The 18,378-nt window shown below is 35.4% G+C and overlaps 1 protein-coding gene across 4 annotated transcripts in view; it reads left to right on the top strand.

The window, feature by feature from the left end:
- Positions 1–18,378, top strand: part of SRGAP1 (SLIT-ROBO Rho GTPase activating protein 1) — a 306,573-nt gene that overhangs the window by 272,196 nt on the left and 15,999 nt on the right. For all 4 annotated transcript variants that reach the window (XM_074269751.1, XM_074269754.1, XM_074269753.1 and 1 more), the window contains exons 16-17: positions 10,531–10,636; positions 16,655–16,879. In XM_074269751.1, the coding sequence (XP_074125852.1) occupies positions 10,531–10,636; positions 16,655–16,879 (331 nt within the window). The remainder of the gene's footprint in view (positions 1–10,530; positions 10,637–16,654; positions 16,880–18,378) is intronic.

Raw genomic sequence — 18,378 nt, 5'->3', positions numbered from 1 at the left:
CTTATAAAATGTGTGGTTTTATTTGGGATTTAAAGGAAGCCAGGAGGGGAGGACCTTCTAGGGATGGAAGACAGCCAGAGAAAAAGCCCAAATGTAGTATCATGTTTATGAAACAGTCAGGAAGCCAATATCACCCAGAAACCTCAAGCTGGACTTCTTAATTGTTGTGATTTATATCCAGTTGAGCATTTTTTCTTTCCATGCTTTTTTTAGTATTGTTGAGCATACTGATTCTAGGAGCATAAATTTAGGATATAGCCCCTCTTTTTATAGATGAAAACTGAGGTCCAGAGATATTTACAATTACAAATCAAGGTCACAAAAGGAAGGGATAAACTGAGCTAGGATTTAAAATACAGATGTAGATAATAGATATATACACACATTTGTATGGATGTGTATGTGTATATAATCATATATGTATATTGTGTGTATATCTATAAGGGAGAGAAAGGGGAAGAAATGGAGAGGGAAGAAGGGAGGGAAGGAGAAGGAAAGAAAGAGAGGAGGAGGAAGAGGGAAACAGAGAAGGAGGAAGATAGAGTGGGGAAGAGAGGAAGGAGGGAGAGGGAGAAAAAGAGAGGAAAGGAGGGCAGAGAAAGGAAGAGGGAGAAGGAGAGATTTCCTACCTTTAAGGAATTATATACAGTCCAACAGCAAAGGTCAGACACACAGATGAGTATGTACAAGAAGAATAATAGTAGTTTGCAGAACCGGCCCTGGGAATCTTGAAAAACCCAGGTTTAAGTTCTGTTACCTACTGGCAAGGTTTCTCAGTGTCTTGGACAACATTTGGAATTTCTTAAGTCACAGAGCTGGTAGGATCTGACTTGGCAGGGCAAGGGGGGGAGTTGCTCCTCTAGGAGTTCTCTATTCAAATGATATTACAACTGCAAATTAAAAAAAAAAATCACAAAACTAATACAAGACAAGTATAATAAATGTGGTACAGGAAAATATTCAATAGGAAGTCACAGGCATAATTAGTAGATTTGGGCCTTGTCAGCTTCCAATAATGTTGCTGTAATTATGTCCACAATTCCCTCTCCCTAGTCCCATTATCGAATAATTTAAAGTGACATTTCATCTGCACAAGATTTTTTTTTCTTTATATCCCTTTGCCACAACCTTGTAGTGCTTCCTATTATGTTTTGACTGTTTTGGAAAATGTTTGGTAGTTGAGGTATAACGGACGGAGGATTGGACCTGATTTTGAATCCTGCCTCAAAAGTCTAGCTTCCTTCTAGATTGAGCTCAGATCCTACAAGAGACCTTTCCTAGTCCACTCCTCCCAGTATCCTTCCATTCACAAATCTAGTTATCTCTCTGTGTCTGTCTGTGTGCCTCTTTCCTCCTCCCTCTTGCTTTTCTCTCTCTCTCCTTTTCCTTCTTTCCTCCCTCCTCCTCCCATCTCCCCCTCTCCTACTCTCTTTCTTCCCACTCCTCTCTCATTATATGTGTATGTACCTTCTCATATACAGGTCTCACCCATCAGAATGTAAACTTCTTTAGGGTAGAGACTATTTTTTTCTTTGTATTACCAGAGCACAGCATCAGTTACCTCATAAGACTCCAGTAAATGCTTCTTGAATGATCCATTACCAGGAATGGTTGGGGGAGGAGCAGGAGATAGGGCTATGTTGGAAATAAAAGTGATCCACTAAAAAAAAAAAAAAAAAAAAAAAAAAAGAAGTTTAAAAACATTAAAATGAGGTTCACCTAAATAGGTCTTTCTCAGCATTAAATCCATGTATGGATTTAATACAGTATGGTTTATAAAAGGCCACAATATAAAATGTTAATTACTTAGAGTAGGGCTTCTTAATTTTTTTTCACCCAAGAAATTTTTACATGACCCCAGGTATATAGGTATGTGTTTGTATGTATATGTGTGTAACAAATACATATACATATGTATATGTAAATATGTATAAATCAAACATTGATAATATGTCATAATTTTGCGACCCCCACATTCAGTTATGAGACCCCATTTGGGATCACTAGCCACAGTATAGGAATCTGAGACTTAAAGAAATACCCAGATCATTCTCCCTCTTCCCTTATTCTCTCCCACCCACCTACACACACACACACATCTCTATACACTCACTTGAGGCTGATTCTGGTGAATATAACTTGAAAGCAAAGATTAATTTAAAAAGCTCAATTTACCATTAAGGTTTTCATCTAAATATCTCTTCCTTCTTCTTCTCCTATCCCATCCCCCTTCCTTTTCTCTCCTCTCTTCATCTTTTTAGCCCTACTCTTCCCCTTCATCTGCACAGATAATTTAAGCATATGTTAAACATCAATCCTAAATGCAATGTGGCAAAAATAAAATGTGAATGCTTACTTAAATATATGTTAACTGGTAAATTGATCTTGAAAGCTGAGTATTTAGCAATGGATGCCAGGAATGTTTGAAGCAACTGCTGTTAAATAAACACCTTTTCTAAATGTAGCTACCATGGAATTTCCGTCCATGTCTTAATGCTTAAGGATAAGTTAACAAGGGAAATGGCATACTGTGATTTAGCATTTGTTCTCTGGCATGTCCTTAGAAATGGTGACTCTAAGATCTGATATTTGCCATTTTCAGAATTCAAATAAACAATTAAGGGTTAGCTTTTCATACACATGCTCATAGAGTTGTCACATCTCAATGTCAGGGCATCAGAATGGTGACATGTGAAATCTCTTATTCTGAGACAAGAACTTAATTCACTTGGAGAATTTTAGCTAGAAGCACCAAATCTAGCTGAGAATTCCCCCTTTTCCCAAGTACATGAGCTTATAAAGTTGTGGAAACAAGATATAACTTGAGAAAATAAAACAAAGCTTCTACTCACAGCTTTTCCCGGAGGATAATATGCCCCAAAGGAGCAAATGTGCACAAAGTAGGAACTTATATCCATCGATAATTGCTTGTCTATGAAGGAAGGCAAAGGATGTTCATTCATAAACAGGTATAGACGTGGAAATTTTCCAGGTTACCCATGAAAACTATTAATGTTGGCCCAAATCCTGGGTCCTGAAGAGCGTGCCAGATACTGAAGCCAGACCACAAGCCCGGCTGTGCCTACGGGAGATAGCCAAGGGAAATTTTCAAGCCTGTCTGCCACCACCAACTGGTGGCTTCCATCCCTCCAGACCTGCACTGCTACTTCAGGAATGCCAGCTGGTTGCGTATCACCCTGCTTTGGCTCGGGATCATGCACAGGATTTATTCTGTCAGCTTTTTTTTCCCACTGCTCCTATTCCTCGTCTCTGTTCCTTGGGCCTATGATATTTAGTTTTTGTCACGAGCGAGAAAAACTATAACTAAACTGTAACTCACCATTGGTGAGTTTAATAGGTCCTTCCTTATCCTTAAAATGTATAAGAATATTTAAGATGGGAGGATCACAGAGCTGGAAGGCTACCCAATTCAACTCATTTATTTTATAATCAGGGAAGTTGAGACTCAGGAAGATTTACCATTAGCTCAAGATCACTTCAGGTGTAAGGTCTAGAACTAGCATTGGAACCTGACCGTACTTTGACTGTAAAGGCAAATGGGTTTTCCACCTTAACAATAAATCAATAAGCATTCATTAAGCAGCTGGTAGCAGGATGGATGGGTACCATATTGCACAGAGCACCAGTCCTAGAGTCAGGAAGGTAATTTCCCAAGATCAAATCCAGCCTCAGATACTCACTAGCTGTGGGCAACCTAACCTGAGCAAGTCACTTAGCCCTGTTTATCTCAGTTTTCTCATCTGTAAAATGATTTGGAGGAAATCCCAAACCAATCTATTTTCTTTGCCAAGAGAACCCCAAATGGAGTCACAGAGTCAGATGTGACTGAAGAACAACAACATATTGATTAAAACACAATATGTGGAGCTAGGAAGAGACCTGCATTCAAATCTGCCTTCAAATACTTCGTGGCTGGGTTATCCTGGGCAAATCACTTTACCATTACTTGCCCAGTTTCCTCATCTGTGAAATGAGGATAATAATAGCACCTATCTCCCAGGATGGTTGTGGTGCTCAAATGAGATATATCATCATAAAGCACTGAGCACAGTGCCTGACACATATAAATGTTAGCTATTAGTTAATTATTACCATGTGCCTTCTATTAACTCTAGGAATACAAAGACAAAATCTCTATCCTTATGAGTTTACATTATAATCAGGGAAACATGTGTATATGTAGTGCATGTTGTATGTATATAATACACACAAATAGTCTCCACATACCTATATTTTATATATATATAAGAATACTTGTGTGTATATAGGCTGTGTGTAGCCTATAAACACATATATTACACAGAATATATGTCTAGGCTATGTATATATACATGTGTGTTTATAGAATATGCATGTGTATATACAGAATTCAGACTACAAAATGCATATTGCATATACTGATTATCTACAGTATATATGTATGTATGTATGTACACAGAATATCTATATGATGATTTCAGGGGAGTTTGGATGGGGAGATTAGGAAAGTCTTCATGGATCTTCTATCTCTGATTCTTTGCATGGCTTTTCTCCAGTTCCTAGAATTCATTCCTTCTTTAGTTTTGATTCTTAGAATCTCAGGTTTTCCTCTGAGACCTAGCTGAATCACTAGATGATGGATGGGACTCAAAATATTACCTTGTAATATTGCGTGTGTTTATATGCACATGTCGTTTCCCCCAATAGAATTTAAGCTTCATGAAGGCAGGGACTGTTTCAGTTTTTGTCTTTGTATATCAGGAACTAATTCTTTGGTTGTGGAAGATGGTGTTTGAGCTGAATTTTGACAGAAACAAGGTTTCTCAAAAGGCAGTGACTTCTGAAGAGGCACTTCATGCATATGTTACAGTGGAAAATGAAATGTATTTGAATTCTTGGTCCCTTTCCATCTCTCTGACCCCTTGGCATCTCGATGGATAAGTTTCCCCTCTATAAAAATAAAGGGAGTTGAATTAAGTGACTTCTAAAGTTCCTTTAAGCTCTACATCTAGTTCCATACCCACGTACAACATACATACATACAACTATACCAAAGATTGACAAGAATTAACCAAAAGCTTCGATGATCCTAAAACTAAAGCTGGAACAGGCATTCAGAGGCTATCTGATCCAAGTCCCTCATTCTACCAATGAGAAAACTAAAGTCAGGACATAAAAGTATTTATCCAAGGTTACAATGGCAATAAATATCAGAGGGGTTATTAGAGTTCAGGACCTCAAACTTCAGAGATAGTTGTTTCTAAAGTTAACAGGAATTACCCAAAAGATCTTATGTTACAATGGCACTTCCATATAAGCAGGAACTTTGTATATTCTAGAATAATATAATATTGATATAATGTAGCTAATATTATATATAATATGTATAATACTAATATGATAAAATACTAAATAATTACATAACTATAACATATTACAGTGCATACTATGTTCCAGGCGCTGTGTTAAGTGCTTTACATTTATTATCTTAGTTGATCCACAACAACTCTTGGAGATAGGTGCTCTTACCATCCCCATTTATATGTTAGAAAACTGAGGTGAACAGGAGTTAAGTAAATTCCCTCCGTTACACAGCAGTAAGTATTTGAAGTCAGATTTGAATTATGGTTTTCCTGACTCCAGGCTGGATGTTCTGTCCATTGTGCCAGCTCGCTGCCAAACAAGAATTTAACAAGGATGAAATGGGAGGATGATTGAGGATGATGTTGATAATTCTTTTCAAAACCAGGGAACCCAAGATACTATTCACTATTAACCCTTCCTCACTATCACAATTGCCTATCATTCTCTGACCCAGAGTTGGATTAGTAGCTAAGAAAACAGTATTCTTAACTCTTATTATATTTCTCACATCCTAAGTAGTAGCAAGAAGTCATTTTTTAAAAACATAAATTCATCTTAGCTTAAATAGCTGTCCCTGTGCTATTAATAACAAACATAGAAGTTGTTTGTAAGCAGACTGCTATGAGTGTCAGGGTCATCTTCATGTAATATATTTCAAATTCATCAGTGACATGAATTCACTTTTAGACAATAACACCAAAGACAACATATGTTTGCCTTGTTGACGAGAATAAATGTTGATAAACATTTTTTGCTTTTAAGAATAACATGTATAACATGACTCATGTTTACCATCAAACCAAAATATGTAATTATTTTACACTGGGTGACAAACACCCTAATTACAGATGATATCAAAGTACTGTTACAGTTTTAGTTGGTATAACTAAATATTCAAAGACAGCCTTAATCATAAAATACTTGATAACAGCTCCCTCAGAAAGCATTTATTAAATTTTTGCTAGACACTGAGTGCTAAAGGAAAAAAAAAATAGTCCTTCCCTCAGGGAACTTAGGTTCTAATTTAAGAGACAAAATATATGAATCAGTATATACAAGATAAATACAGAGGAGATGGGAAATGGTCTTTGAAAAGAAGAACTGGAGAGACTGTGAGAAATCTCTTAGAAAAGGTTCTGTTTAAGATTACTTTTATTTAATTTTATTTAATTTTTTAATTTTTTTGACAGTATATATGCATGAGTAATTTTTTAAAATAACATTATCCCTTGTATTCATTTTTCCAAATTATCCTCTACTCCCTCCCCTTGATGGCAGGCAATCTTAAGGTTACTTTTAAAGGCTGCCAGAGCTACCAAGAGGCAGAGGTGAGAAAGGAAGCATAAGGTACATCTAGAGCTAAGATACAGAAATGAAATGGGGAATCTCATCCAAGGAACAGCAAGTGGCAATTTGGGTGGAAAAGACCAGAACTATAGAGTGAGGTCAGTTGTGAAGAACTTTTAAGTACCAAAGAGAGGAGATTGTATTTTATTATGGAGGTAATAGGGAGTTTATTATCTAGGACAGTGATAAGATCAGACTTGTGTTTTATTTAATAGTGTGAAGAATGTGTTGGAATGGGAATGTTGAGACAAACAATAAAGTCTACTGCAGCTAGATGGTGTAGTAGATGGATTGCTGAGACTGGAGTTGGGAAAACTTATTTTTCCTAGTTCAGATCTGATCTCAGATTATTACTAGGCAATCACTTAATCCCAATTGCCTCACTTTCCTCATCTATAAAGTGATCTGGAGAAGGAAAGGCAAACCATTCTAGTATCTTAGTCAAAAAACACACAAACAAAAAAAAACCAAAAAAACAAATAAGGTCACAAAGAATCAGACATGAGTGAGCAACCACAAACAACAATAGTTAAGGCAAGAGATGAGAAGAATCTGTATTAGAATAGTCCTTATTAAAATGGAAAAACAGAAACACATATAAGAGTTGTGGAGATAGAAATAAAAAGATTAGGCAATTGACTAAGAGGAATCAAGGATGACCCTGAAGTTATAAACCTGGCTAACTGAGAATAGTGATAACTTCAGGAATAAAAGGGGAATTTGGGAGAGAGATGGTTTGAGGTGAGGGTGGAGGGATAGAGAATTATACATATATACTGTCTTAGAGGTGTTCAGTTTAAGACACAGTAGGAAGCTGGTGATTTAGGACTGTACCTCAGAAAAGAGATTAAAATTGGATAAATAGATCTGGGGATCCATTATATAGTTAGGATAATTGAAACCATGGGAATTGATGAGATCACCAAAGGAGAGACTACAGAGAGAAGAGAGCTTGGAGGGGAATGCCCTGTTGGTAAGCATGGAATGGATTAAGATCCAATCAAAAAATCTAGAAAGCAGGCAGTGTCCAAGAAAAGAAGGTGCTTAACAATGTCACATTCTGCAAAGAGGTTAAGAAAGAGCAGGATCTAGAAAAGGGCATGACAATTGGCAGTGAAGAGATCATCGGTAACAAGAGAGGAAATTGGAAAAAATGAAATTGTGTAAAATATTTTACATCATTTAATACCTATTCTACTAAAACTTAAGCACATAATATTTGTCATTCTTGTTTAAGTTCTTAGTGATTCTCTGTAGATGTACCACTTCATCTATATGTGACAGTGGAAAATGAAATGTATTTGAAGTCTTGGCTCCTTTCCACCTCTCTGACCTCTTGGCATCTTGATGGATGGACTTAAGTTTCCCCTCTCTAAAAATAAAGGGAGTTGAATTAAGTAACTTCTAAATTTCCTTTAAGCTCTGAATCTGGTTCCATACCCATGTACAACATACGCATGTATATGATACATATATCACTTGGATACATATACACACACCCTTCAGCTTTTCTTCTGCTAAAGAAGGGTAAAAATATCTGCTCTCCTCCCCTTTTTAACTATGGCACATTGAAGCCATTGATATTATGGAATTAATTCTCATGATGACCAGAAAATAAACTTCTTACATTGGGATCATGGGCTAGTTTTTCCAGATCACTAAGAGTATAGGTTATAGTCAACTGGAATGGCAACCTGTCATTTAGGGATTGGGGATCCACCTCCAAAAGGAAAGCAATTTATTTCCAATGATGCCAGTTTCTGAAAAGTTTTGAAACGAGGCACTGCATTCAGTAAAATAGAACTCTAACCCATTTCTCTTATAAACTTCATTCTGAAGCCCTTCATAAATCATGAATACATTTGACTACAAATATATCAGTTTCTATAATGCTCAAATATTTTCATTTTCTGAGATGACATAGAAGGTACCTTTATGAATAGAGAAGTGCCTTGGAAGTCTGAATAGCATGTCAATTCTTTAGCTCCATTGTAGTTGAACTTCTTAAAAGAATTCATAGACTTAAAATGTTATAGCTCCAGTTTACATTATAACTCAGTCACTGGTACTAACTACCAAGATAAGGATAATACTTTTTATTATTTTGAAATCATTTTTATCTAGCCAAAGGACATCTGGGAATTATATATATCCATGTATTTCTTCTTTTTTTTTTTCCATCACCAATTAAAATCTTCCCCAGTTGTGCAGAAAACCAACTGTCTGATCACATGAGTTATTAAGTGGACAACAGCCCTAGATAACTTTTTCTCCTCTCAGTATAAATGGTTATTCTTACTCTTGGAACACAATGAAAGAGCTGGGGAAAATTAGTTCATTAAATGTAGTTATTCATGCATTTTATTTTTAATTTGTAGATTATCACCTGTCTGGGCTGAATTAGAGTTTAATTGAACTGATACTGATAGGAGCATGAAAGTGGAAGGTTTTCCCATCAATTGTTTTCTCTTCCTATTATTAAATATGATGATTAAAGACTATTGAAATTCTTCAGGGGAGAAATCATGCCAGTATTTTCATATGTTTCACAGACTGAGGCTCTCATTTGTACACTCGTCAATTCTCTCAAAAAGCCATGCAGAGAAATAAAGCAATGGAGCAGAGAAATTCCTGGGCTGGGAGTCAAAAGATCTACATTCTAGCTCCCTCTACCACTTACTCAATCTGTGATTTGAACAAAGCACTTAAGATCACAGATCCTCAATTTTCTGATCTCCAAAATATAATTCTAATACTTAGCATATCTGTGCCACAAGGTGGCTCTAAAAAAACAAATGGATTTGAAAACACTTTTTAAAAAATAGACACAGAATTTTAGATCTAGAGCAGAAAGTAATCTTTAAGGCCATCTAGTGCAACCTTTTCATTTTATAGAAAGGAAAACCAAAGTGAAGTGATTTGCTAAAGGTCCTACAACTCCTGAAGCAAAATGCTCTGGGGAAAAAAGTGGGATTATTATTTCACTTTCGCCAGTGTCATGTTGATTATTTGTGGACATTCTTGCTACTGACATTTCCTTGCCTTAACAGAGAATTTATGGATTATAAAACAAAAGCAGAAAGAGAAAAATCACCTTATTACTTAATGACTGGTCTGGTAACCAATGTTGCCAAACTCAAGATTTGTTCCAATTTTTCAAGCTTGGTTGGGTCTACCAGAGAACATGCACTCCATTGTCTGAAGCCTGGGGAACTCAGTATTATTACCATTAATTCAAGATAAGACATCAAAGTAGAACTTTGATGAGAGAAAATGGTATTAATGTCATTGTTAACTATATCTTCCCTAAGAGTAATATTATTCAGGAATACCACTATGCTGAGAAGCTTCAGAAAAGTGTGCTTGAGCAAAGAAGAAAACAATACTTGGAAATGTACCAGGAAGTCCAGGCAATAGTCAAACATAGCAAAGGACAGATCCTTCTCTCTTCTCTCCCATCCAGAAAAGGAAGGGGAAAACTGTTCAGAAGAACTCAGAAATGTCAGCAAGTTTAAAATAATTTTTACACTAAATAAATGAGAAGAATCTTGTTGAAAATAGAACGGTAGGAGTACCAATGAAAGGAAAGATGATGGTCAGGTAGAGGGGAGTCCCTTGCAAATAGTAGCACCCCTTAAGTTATTTCACTTAAATGTCAGTTCCATGCTCATGGGGAAAGTTTGAGGATCTGGCCCAAGAGGGATGGAGAGTCAACACATAGGAGTGTCTTTATCATAGAGCACATCAAAATGTACTGATATCTTTCTACCTTGTTAATTTAGGTGGAATAATCTTAACAAAGATGTCTTCTGTTTGTAGGAATAGATAATCTCTATGAGAGGGCTCTTCACATCCGTAAACTCCTCCTCACCTTGCCCAGATCCGTCCTTATCGTGATGAGGTACCTTTTTGCTTTCCTCAACCAGTAAGTATCTTCTGTAGAAATACTGACATTTAACCATTTATGTTCTACTTCTGAATTATTTCTCAGTCCTGAGGATCTCTATGAAAGCGATATTTTGGTTCTCTTCATCATAGGCAAATATATTTTAGTTAGCACAGTTCAAGACTGGAAAAATGATTAAATGAAGGATGAAGGTTTATTTCTTTCTAGCAAATCAAGCTCACCATTAAATTGAAAACACTACACCAAATGCTTCAAGATTAGGCCTCAAGAAATTGTGGAAAACAGAAGGACCTGTGTAGTCCATAGGATTACAAAAAGTTGAATAGGACTGAACAAATGAGGAAACTATGGCTATAAAGCCCTTAGAAACTTTACCTTCTTAAAAGGAACAAACTACCAAACTAAGCTAACATTAACTATTTCATAAAGGTTTGGGGCTTTATTTTTACATCATAACGAGTCATCTGTCCACTGTGGAAAGTTATTAAAATTTTAATGCTGTTTGGGGGGAGAAAGGAGAAAAAAGAGAAATGAGTTATGCTCTGAATTAAATGAGAAATTCTTTAAGTTTAGTAGGAGATACTGTAAAGGTTGAAATGCATTTCTTCAAGACATTTTTTACATTAATAATGCAATAGAAATATAAAAATGTTGTTTTGATTTTTCAAGAGAACTTTTTTTTTCTATTTAGTCAATTTATTTTTCAATTTAAAAAAGAAAGAATGGTTAGTTTTCTTATTTCCTGTGCATATCCAGCATTTTAAAAGCATCCTGGCCAAGTCCTAGATAAGCTTTCCCACTCCTTTCCCTTCTCCCACCCCACAAGTCCTCCTATCAGCATTTCAAATAAGCAGTTGGAGCTAAAGAAATACAATAGATGTCATGGAGGGGAAAGTTCACCAATGATTTACTGAGTCAATTTGAGGAAATGCCTTTTCCTCTGTCCACTGTAAATTGACCATTTCTAAAATTAGGATATTCTCTTCTCTATCCTTCCCTGGAGAAGGAGGGGAAGTTTGCAGATTGCTTTAAGCTCTCAGAAAAAAAAAAAAAAAAATGCCAAGGCAATTGTGGACATAGCCCCTTCTGAAAATTTATCAGCCTCATGTGTTGTCTTCAGATCAGTTCAGAGTATCAAAGCCGAGGTGTCTAAATAGATAGGAATTCTTTCTATAATAAATAGTTGGTATTCGATAAATATTTGTTTAAATGAATTCATCTGGATTTAAATCAATGCAAAGAACCATGTGGCTACAGCTATAGTACCTCTCCTTTCCCAAAGCTTCAGACAGAAATAACTGTTGGAGTCTATTCAGGTCACAATTATTTTTAGGCATAATTGTAGTTTTATCTTTTTAAATATATTAAACTTATCACAGGGGTGCAAAAACATTAACAACATGGGTGAGAAATTAGTCAAAGCTTTAGATTTACTCTCTTGGTTCTCACTACATTTGCCTTCCGTCCAAGAGAATAGCTTGCATCCCTATTTGCCTTTTCTCTCCCCAATAAACTATGAAAAGCACTTTGCAAATATTAAGGTACTGTATGCATGTCAGTTTACTCTCTGATGTTACAACACACACACCTATTGTCTCATCACCCCTTTCTCCGGTCCTTGAACACTGAAATTTAACAGCTTTCTAATCAAGTGTATTCCATGTTAGCTATGAAGATCCTTTCAACCCTCCACTCACAAATAAGTTGGGTCTCTAGAACTGAGCTGGATGCATCTTCAGAGTTCTAATATGTTCCTCTTCCCTACCTTACAATCCAAGCCTAAGGAGGTATTATTTAAGAATCAGTTTAGTCAGCCAGCCTAAGTAGCTTTTAGAAAGGGGTGTTTACTCAGGTGGTATGCTAACAAATTGGTATAAAACATTATCCCACCAAAATCTGACATTCACTTTCTCCTTCGAGGCACATGGAGTCCAGGACAAAGTAGGCTCAGGCTTAGAGAGCCCATGTGCCAAATGAGTATCTCATAGCTCTTAGTTACTGAAAATTTTTTATATAATTTTACATATACTTCTGTTTATCAATTCTTTCTCTGGATGCAGATAATGTCTTCCTCATTGTGTCATTTGTAGATAATTTGGTTATTTACAGTAGTTAAAATCACCTAGTCAAAATTGTTCTTAAAATGCCTTGGCATTTTTTTTTTCTGAGAGCTTAAAATTGTTCTTAAAATACTCATTGATTGATAGAGATATTCTGACCACGCTTGGTTATGAAGATGATTTCAACCCCACCCTTACACCAGTAAATCAAATATCAAGTATTTATTTATTCTTGGTCATTTCAATTGTATTTGTTGCTTTATGATCCCATGTGGAGTTATCTTGGCAAAGATACTAAAGTGATTTCCCATTTCCTTCTCCAGTTCATTTTATAGATAGGGAACTGAGGCAAATAGTATTAAGTGACTTGTCCAGAGTCTCATAAATGTCTGAGAACAGATTTAAATTCAGTTCATCCATTGTACCAACTAGCTGCCCCAAAATATTTAAATGCCTAATAAGTGCCAGGAAGTTGGCTGTCTACAGGAGATGGAAATTCTAAGAAGGAAAAACCCTGTTCTCAGCTTATTTCCTATTTGGAATCAAATTGTATCTTTCCCTAAATTATCTTAGTGAAAAGACAGAGGTTGAATGGAAATGGGCCCAAGCACAAAGGCAGCCTGCCATCCTGCCTCTACCCTCAGAAAAGATGAGCTTTGTTGTCTGAAGTTTGGGTGTGGGGATTTTGGAAGGAGCCCAAAGAGAGGTGATTGCTAATTTTTGATTTGATTTGTTAAAGAATGATAAGGAATTAAAGGAAATGATAAGCATGATAGGAAAACAACAGTAAAAGTTACTGTACTCTTAAAAATACAGTACTGTGCTTTTTTGTGGGGACTGTACTTTAAAAAAAGTGTACATCACAAAATTTCACAATTTTCATATATAATTCCCCTTTTCACTCTGTATGACAACAAACAAAAACATTGTTATACAGAAATCAGTAATAATTTTTAATTTTCAAATGCCCACTTTTCAAACAGATTTTAATTTGTAAACTTGGAAAGATTAATTGCCTGCCTCCTTTATTCAAATGTTTCTGATAAGGAAATAAGAATGAAGGACAGATTACCTATGGATAAAAGACTCTCTTAGGATTAAACCTTTATGTTTTACTGCCAATTCTTTTCTACTTGCCAATTTCAAAATGAAAGGCTTAGACTAGAGAACCTTCAGGCTGTCTTCTGTCTCTAACCCCCCCCCCCCCCAATGATTCTCTTATTTTCAATTCACATTCTTTTATTGTTATTGCTGCAAGGCAACTAGGGTCAAAAAACTAGTAAATATTCAAGTGTCTTAGGCTGGATTTGAACTCAGATTTCCTGGCTCCAGGGATTGTGCTCTGTTATGCCTGCCTCATCCTTAATTCACTTTTTCCCCCCCTCAATTCACTTTCAACATTTATTAAGTGCAAAGTGTTGTGCTGAGCACTGGGGAAGAGAGATAACTAAAATATGGCATCTGCCTTCAAAGTCTTACAATATGATAGAAGAACTAAAATGAGTATACAATTAATATTAATAATATTATATAATTATAAGTATAACAATATAATTATTATATTTTTATGTAATAATATATTCAATTAATATTATATTAATGCAAACTAGAACTTGGTGAAACCATCTGAAGATGAACTAAGAATGCTATAGACATTTAACTGCAGAGAGATTACTGTATCATTTGCAATTAAAAAGATCAGAGAAGAATTCGAGGAGGCAGCATTTAAGATGTCTTAAAGGATTTCAACAGACAGAAATGGAGGAAAAAGACATTTCCAAAATTTAGGTTATAATATGAGAAAAGATTTGGTCCAGTTTGAGTAACATGACTTTCTAATGCTATATTATGGACTTTTTAAAGACTGAAGTTAGTCTATATAACAGTTGTAGAAATTATACTTTTTTTTTTCCTCTCTTCTAATTAACTAGATTCCTTTTCAAGACACTACTCTTGCAATGTCATTGATTTTTTTTTTTTTTTTTGAGAATGAAGGATAGATAATAACTGGATTACTTTATTTCACAAAAAGCATATTATAGCATACAAGTCATTTTTGACTCTTAATACCGCTTTGTTTTGGTAATGGGTGGTTCCCCATCTCCCTTCAGTTAGTCATCTTTTCATTCATTACAATTTAATTCAACAAGCATTTGCTAAGAACCTATTTTGTGCCAGTCACTGTGCTTTCATCTGGACTTTTAATTCTCTTTGGACTAGACATTGTATAAAACTCTACCATTACTCAAATAAAAATATTTTTTCTTAATGTAAACTTCCTGCCCACTTTGAATGAAGAGGGAAGGTAACAACAAAACATCTTATAATCTTCGTTAGCACTATTAGTATATATGTACTCTTTTTTTTTTAATTATAGCTTTTTATTTACAAGATATATGCATGGGTAATTTTACAGCATTGACAATTGCCAAGCCTTTTGTTCCAATTTTTCCCCTCCTTCCCCCTACCACCTCCCCTAGATGGCAGGTTGACCAATATATGTTAAATATGTTAAAGTATAAATTAAATACTATATATATATATATATATATATATATATATATATATGTATATATACATGTCCAAACAGTTGTTTTGATGTACAAAAAGAATTGAACTTTGAAATAGTATACAATTAGCCTGTGAAGGAAATCCAAAATGCAGGCAGACAAAAATAGAGGGGTTGGGAATTCTATGTAGTGGTTCATAGTCATCTCCCAGAGTTCTTTCGCTGGGTGTAGCTGGTTCAGTTCATTACTGCTCTGTGGAATTGATTTGGTTCATCTCATTGTTGAAGAGTTGAATTCTATCAGAATTGATTATCATATAGTATTGTTGTTGAAGTATACAACGATCTCCTGGTCCTGCGCATTTCACTCAGCATCAGTTCAAGTACATATGTACTCTTGAGTTTAAGCCTTCCCATCCCATGGATACTGCATTTATTTATGAGAGAACATGTCCCTACTTGGTGAAGAATGTTTTATAGATATTGTTAGACTATGCTATCTTAGCAAATGGCTTTAATATCTATTGACTACTTATTCATAGGAAGCATGTTAGTGAGGGCTTGTGAGCTAAAGTGTTAGAAGCAGACCCTCAAAGGATTATTGAATACAAGGTACCAGCTACCCTGTCTACTAATTTGTGCAGGTTGGGGGAAATAACCCAGAGGAAGTGTTATTATAACAAAACTATAAATATTCATATGACTAAACTCTATAATTATATAGCAAGCCAATAGGGATCTCCCCCCAAAAAAATAACTCACAATCCATGGATGAGATAGAAGATTTTTCCTAAAAATTATGTTGCAGAGGTGGAAGAAAATATTTGTGTTCTTTTAATAAATATGATATAATGGAGGTTGGAGGACTATTGCTCTAGCTTTAGAGACCAAGCTTTGAAGTCTCTTACATTGATTTTAAATTCCAAGAGTTGTTCATTTGCTCCCTCTCAAGTGGCAGAGAAAGAAACTCTCTTCCCCACTAGTGTTTCTTAATACTTTTTAGTAAGAAAAAAATCTGAAAGAAAAAATGGGAGGGAGGAGGAATTTTAGAGATCTAAACATAGCAGCCTTATAAGGTTTCTTTCTGTTCCTCCCAGATGTATCTGCTTGACATTTAATAGTTGATTGTTTACTTTGTTTCTTACAGATGGAACTCTGTTCACTTTATCCTAGTTCCCAATTGTACTGAGAACCATAATAAATTCTCTTCCCTGGCTTCCAAGAATACTACTTAATAAAGCAAGCTGAATATACAATTCTCTTTCAGCTGCTACTCAATACAAGTTAGAGCTATCTTTGTTTTCATTTGAACTGCTTTAGGGTAGAATGGAGAGCCATAATTCATAATTGATCATCAAAGGCTTTAGACCTTAATTCTTAGAATTTGGGTGTTTTTAAACATCATTGATTTTTTTCTATTTAAAAAAAAAAAAATCTGTTTACAGTTGCTCATGTTTCCTTCCCTAGCCTCTCACAATACAGCGATGAGAACATGATGGACCCTTATAACCTGGCCATTTGTTTTGGGCCAACACTAATGCCTGTTCCAGAAATACAGGACCAGGTGTCTTGCCAGGCTCACGTGAATGAAATCATCAAAACTATCATCATCCACCATGAGACTATTTTCCCAGATGCTAAAGAGCTAGATGGCCCAGTTTATGAAAAGTGCATGGCTGGAGATGACTACTGGTAAGTAGGGATATAAGGCAGGAAATTCTTACACTTTTCAAAATAATAGCAATGATAATAGCTACCATTTATATAACACTATAAAGTTTGGAAAACATGCTACAAATATTTTCTCATTCTGTCCTTTCATCAACCCTGGGAGGTAAGTGCCATTATTATCTCCATTTTACAGGTAAGGAAAATGACACAAACAGTTAAGGAACTTGCCCAGGAATTACACAGCCAGTAAGTGTCAGAAGTTGGGTTTAAATTCTTCTTAACATTATAATCACTGTACCACCTACATGCCTTAAAAGATTATAACCCCATAAAATTTAGGAAATAGGTAAATTTTAGTAGCACTGAAATGTTAGCCAGAAATTGGCTTGTTACCAGGCTTAAGCTTCAACTCAGGCTTATCACCTCAACCAGATTTTAAAAACATTTTTTTCTTATAGTCAGATTTGTAGGGTAGTTTTTCTGTTATTTATATTTGTACTAATTTATATTAGTGTACTAACATCAAGTAAATATGGCTGGAAACTTCACTCAGATATGTCTAGTTTCTTTCAGTGATTGATGCAGTCTTCATTCTCCTTCTTCTATCTCCTTTACCAGGTAGTTATGTATGGTTCTACCCATATCAATTTACATAAAGCACTTAGAGCTTTCAAAATAAAGAAATTATATAAGCCTTTTTTGATCCTTACCATTTTTATAGCACTTATAATTGGTAGCCTAGCCTATAATTTTAAGATAGAACATGTACAAAAACAGTAAAATTCAGTTATTAGAGAATCACAGAATTTTAAAATTGAATGGGACCTCAGTAGCCATCTAGTCCAAACTATATTCTAAACAAAATCCTCCACTATAAGATGCCCACCAACTACTCAAAAAATTTTTAGAGACTATCAGTGAAGGGGAAGCTCACCAGTTCCTGAAGTAGCTAATTCTTCTTTAGCAAAACTCTCATTGTTAGGGAGCTTTTTCCTGACATCAAGCTGAAATTTGCCTCTTTGGAGCATATATCCTATGAAATTCTGCCTTCTGGAGCCAGACAGAACAAATCATGATCCCTCTTCACTGCAACAGCCTAGCAAAAACTGGAAACTTGGCATAGAAATCTTTCTGATCATAAGAAAAGTATAATCAGCTCCCAATTATCCATACTTCTGAAAGGGAAAAGTAGTGCCAATTTCTGAAAATAACCCCCAAGTCCTCCATGTTTGACTTTTTTGATGTTTTTGTACTTATATTGTATGTGTCTCGAAAAATATGCCCATCCTACATGGGCAATGTGACAATTCTCTTCATGAGAAACTAGAAAATCATCTAACTCAGAACACATCAGTTTCTTGCCCCTTTACCAAGAATAAATAGGATCACATTTCAGTGTTAGTACCAGTCAGACATTAGGCCAAAACTTGTCCTTATAGCTTAATTTTATTCCTTCTGTGGTATACAGATGTCCTTTTTTTATTAGAGATTCTCTTTCATCTTCTAAGTTAAATGTAAAC

This window comes from Sminthopsis crassicaudata, chromosome 5 (assembly GCF_048593235.1).
Source record: "Sminthopsis crassicaudata isolate SCR6 chromosome 5, ASM4859323v1, whole genome shotgun sequence".
In the NCBI taxonomy this organism is placed as follows: Eukaryota; Metazoa; Chordata; class Mammalia; order Dasyuromorphia; family Dasyuridae; genus Sminthopsis; species Sminthopsis crassicaudata.
This window is presented reverse-complemented; position numbering and strand designations above follow the sequence as displayed.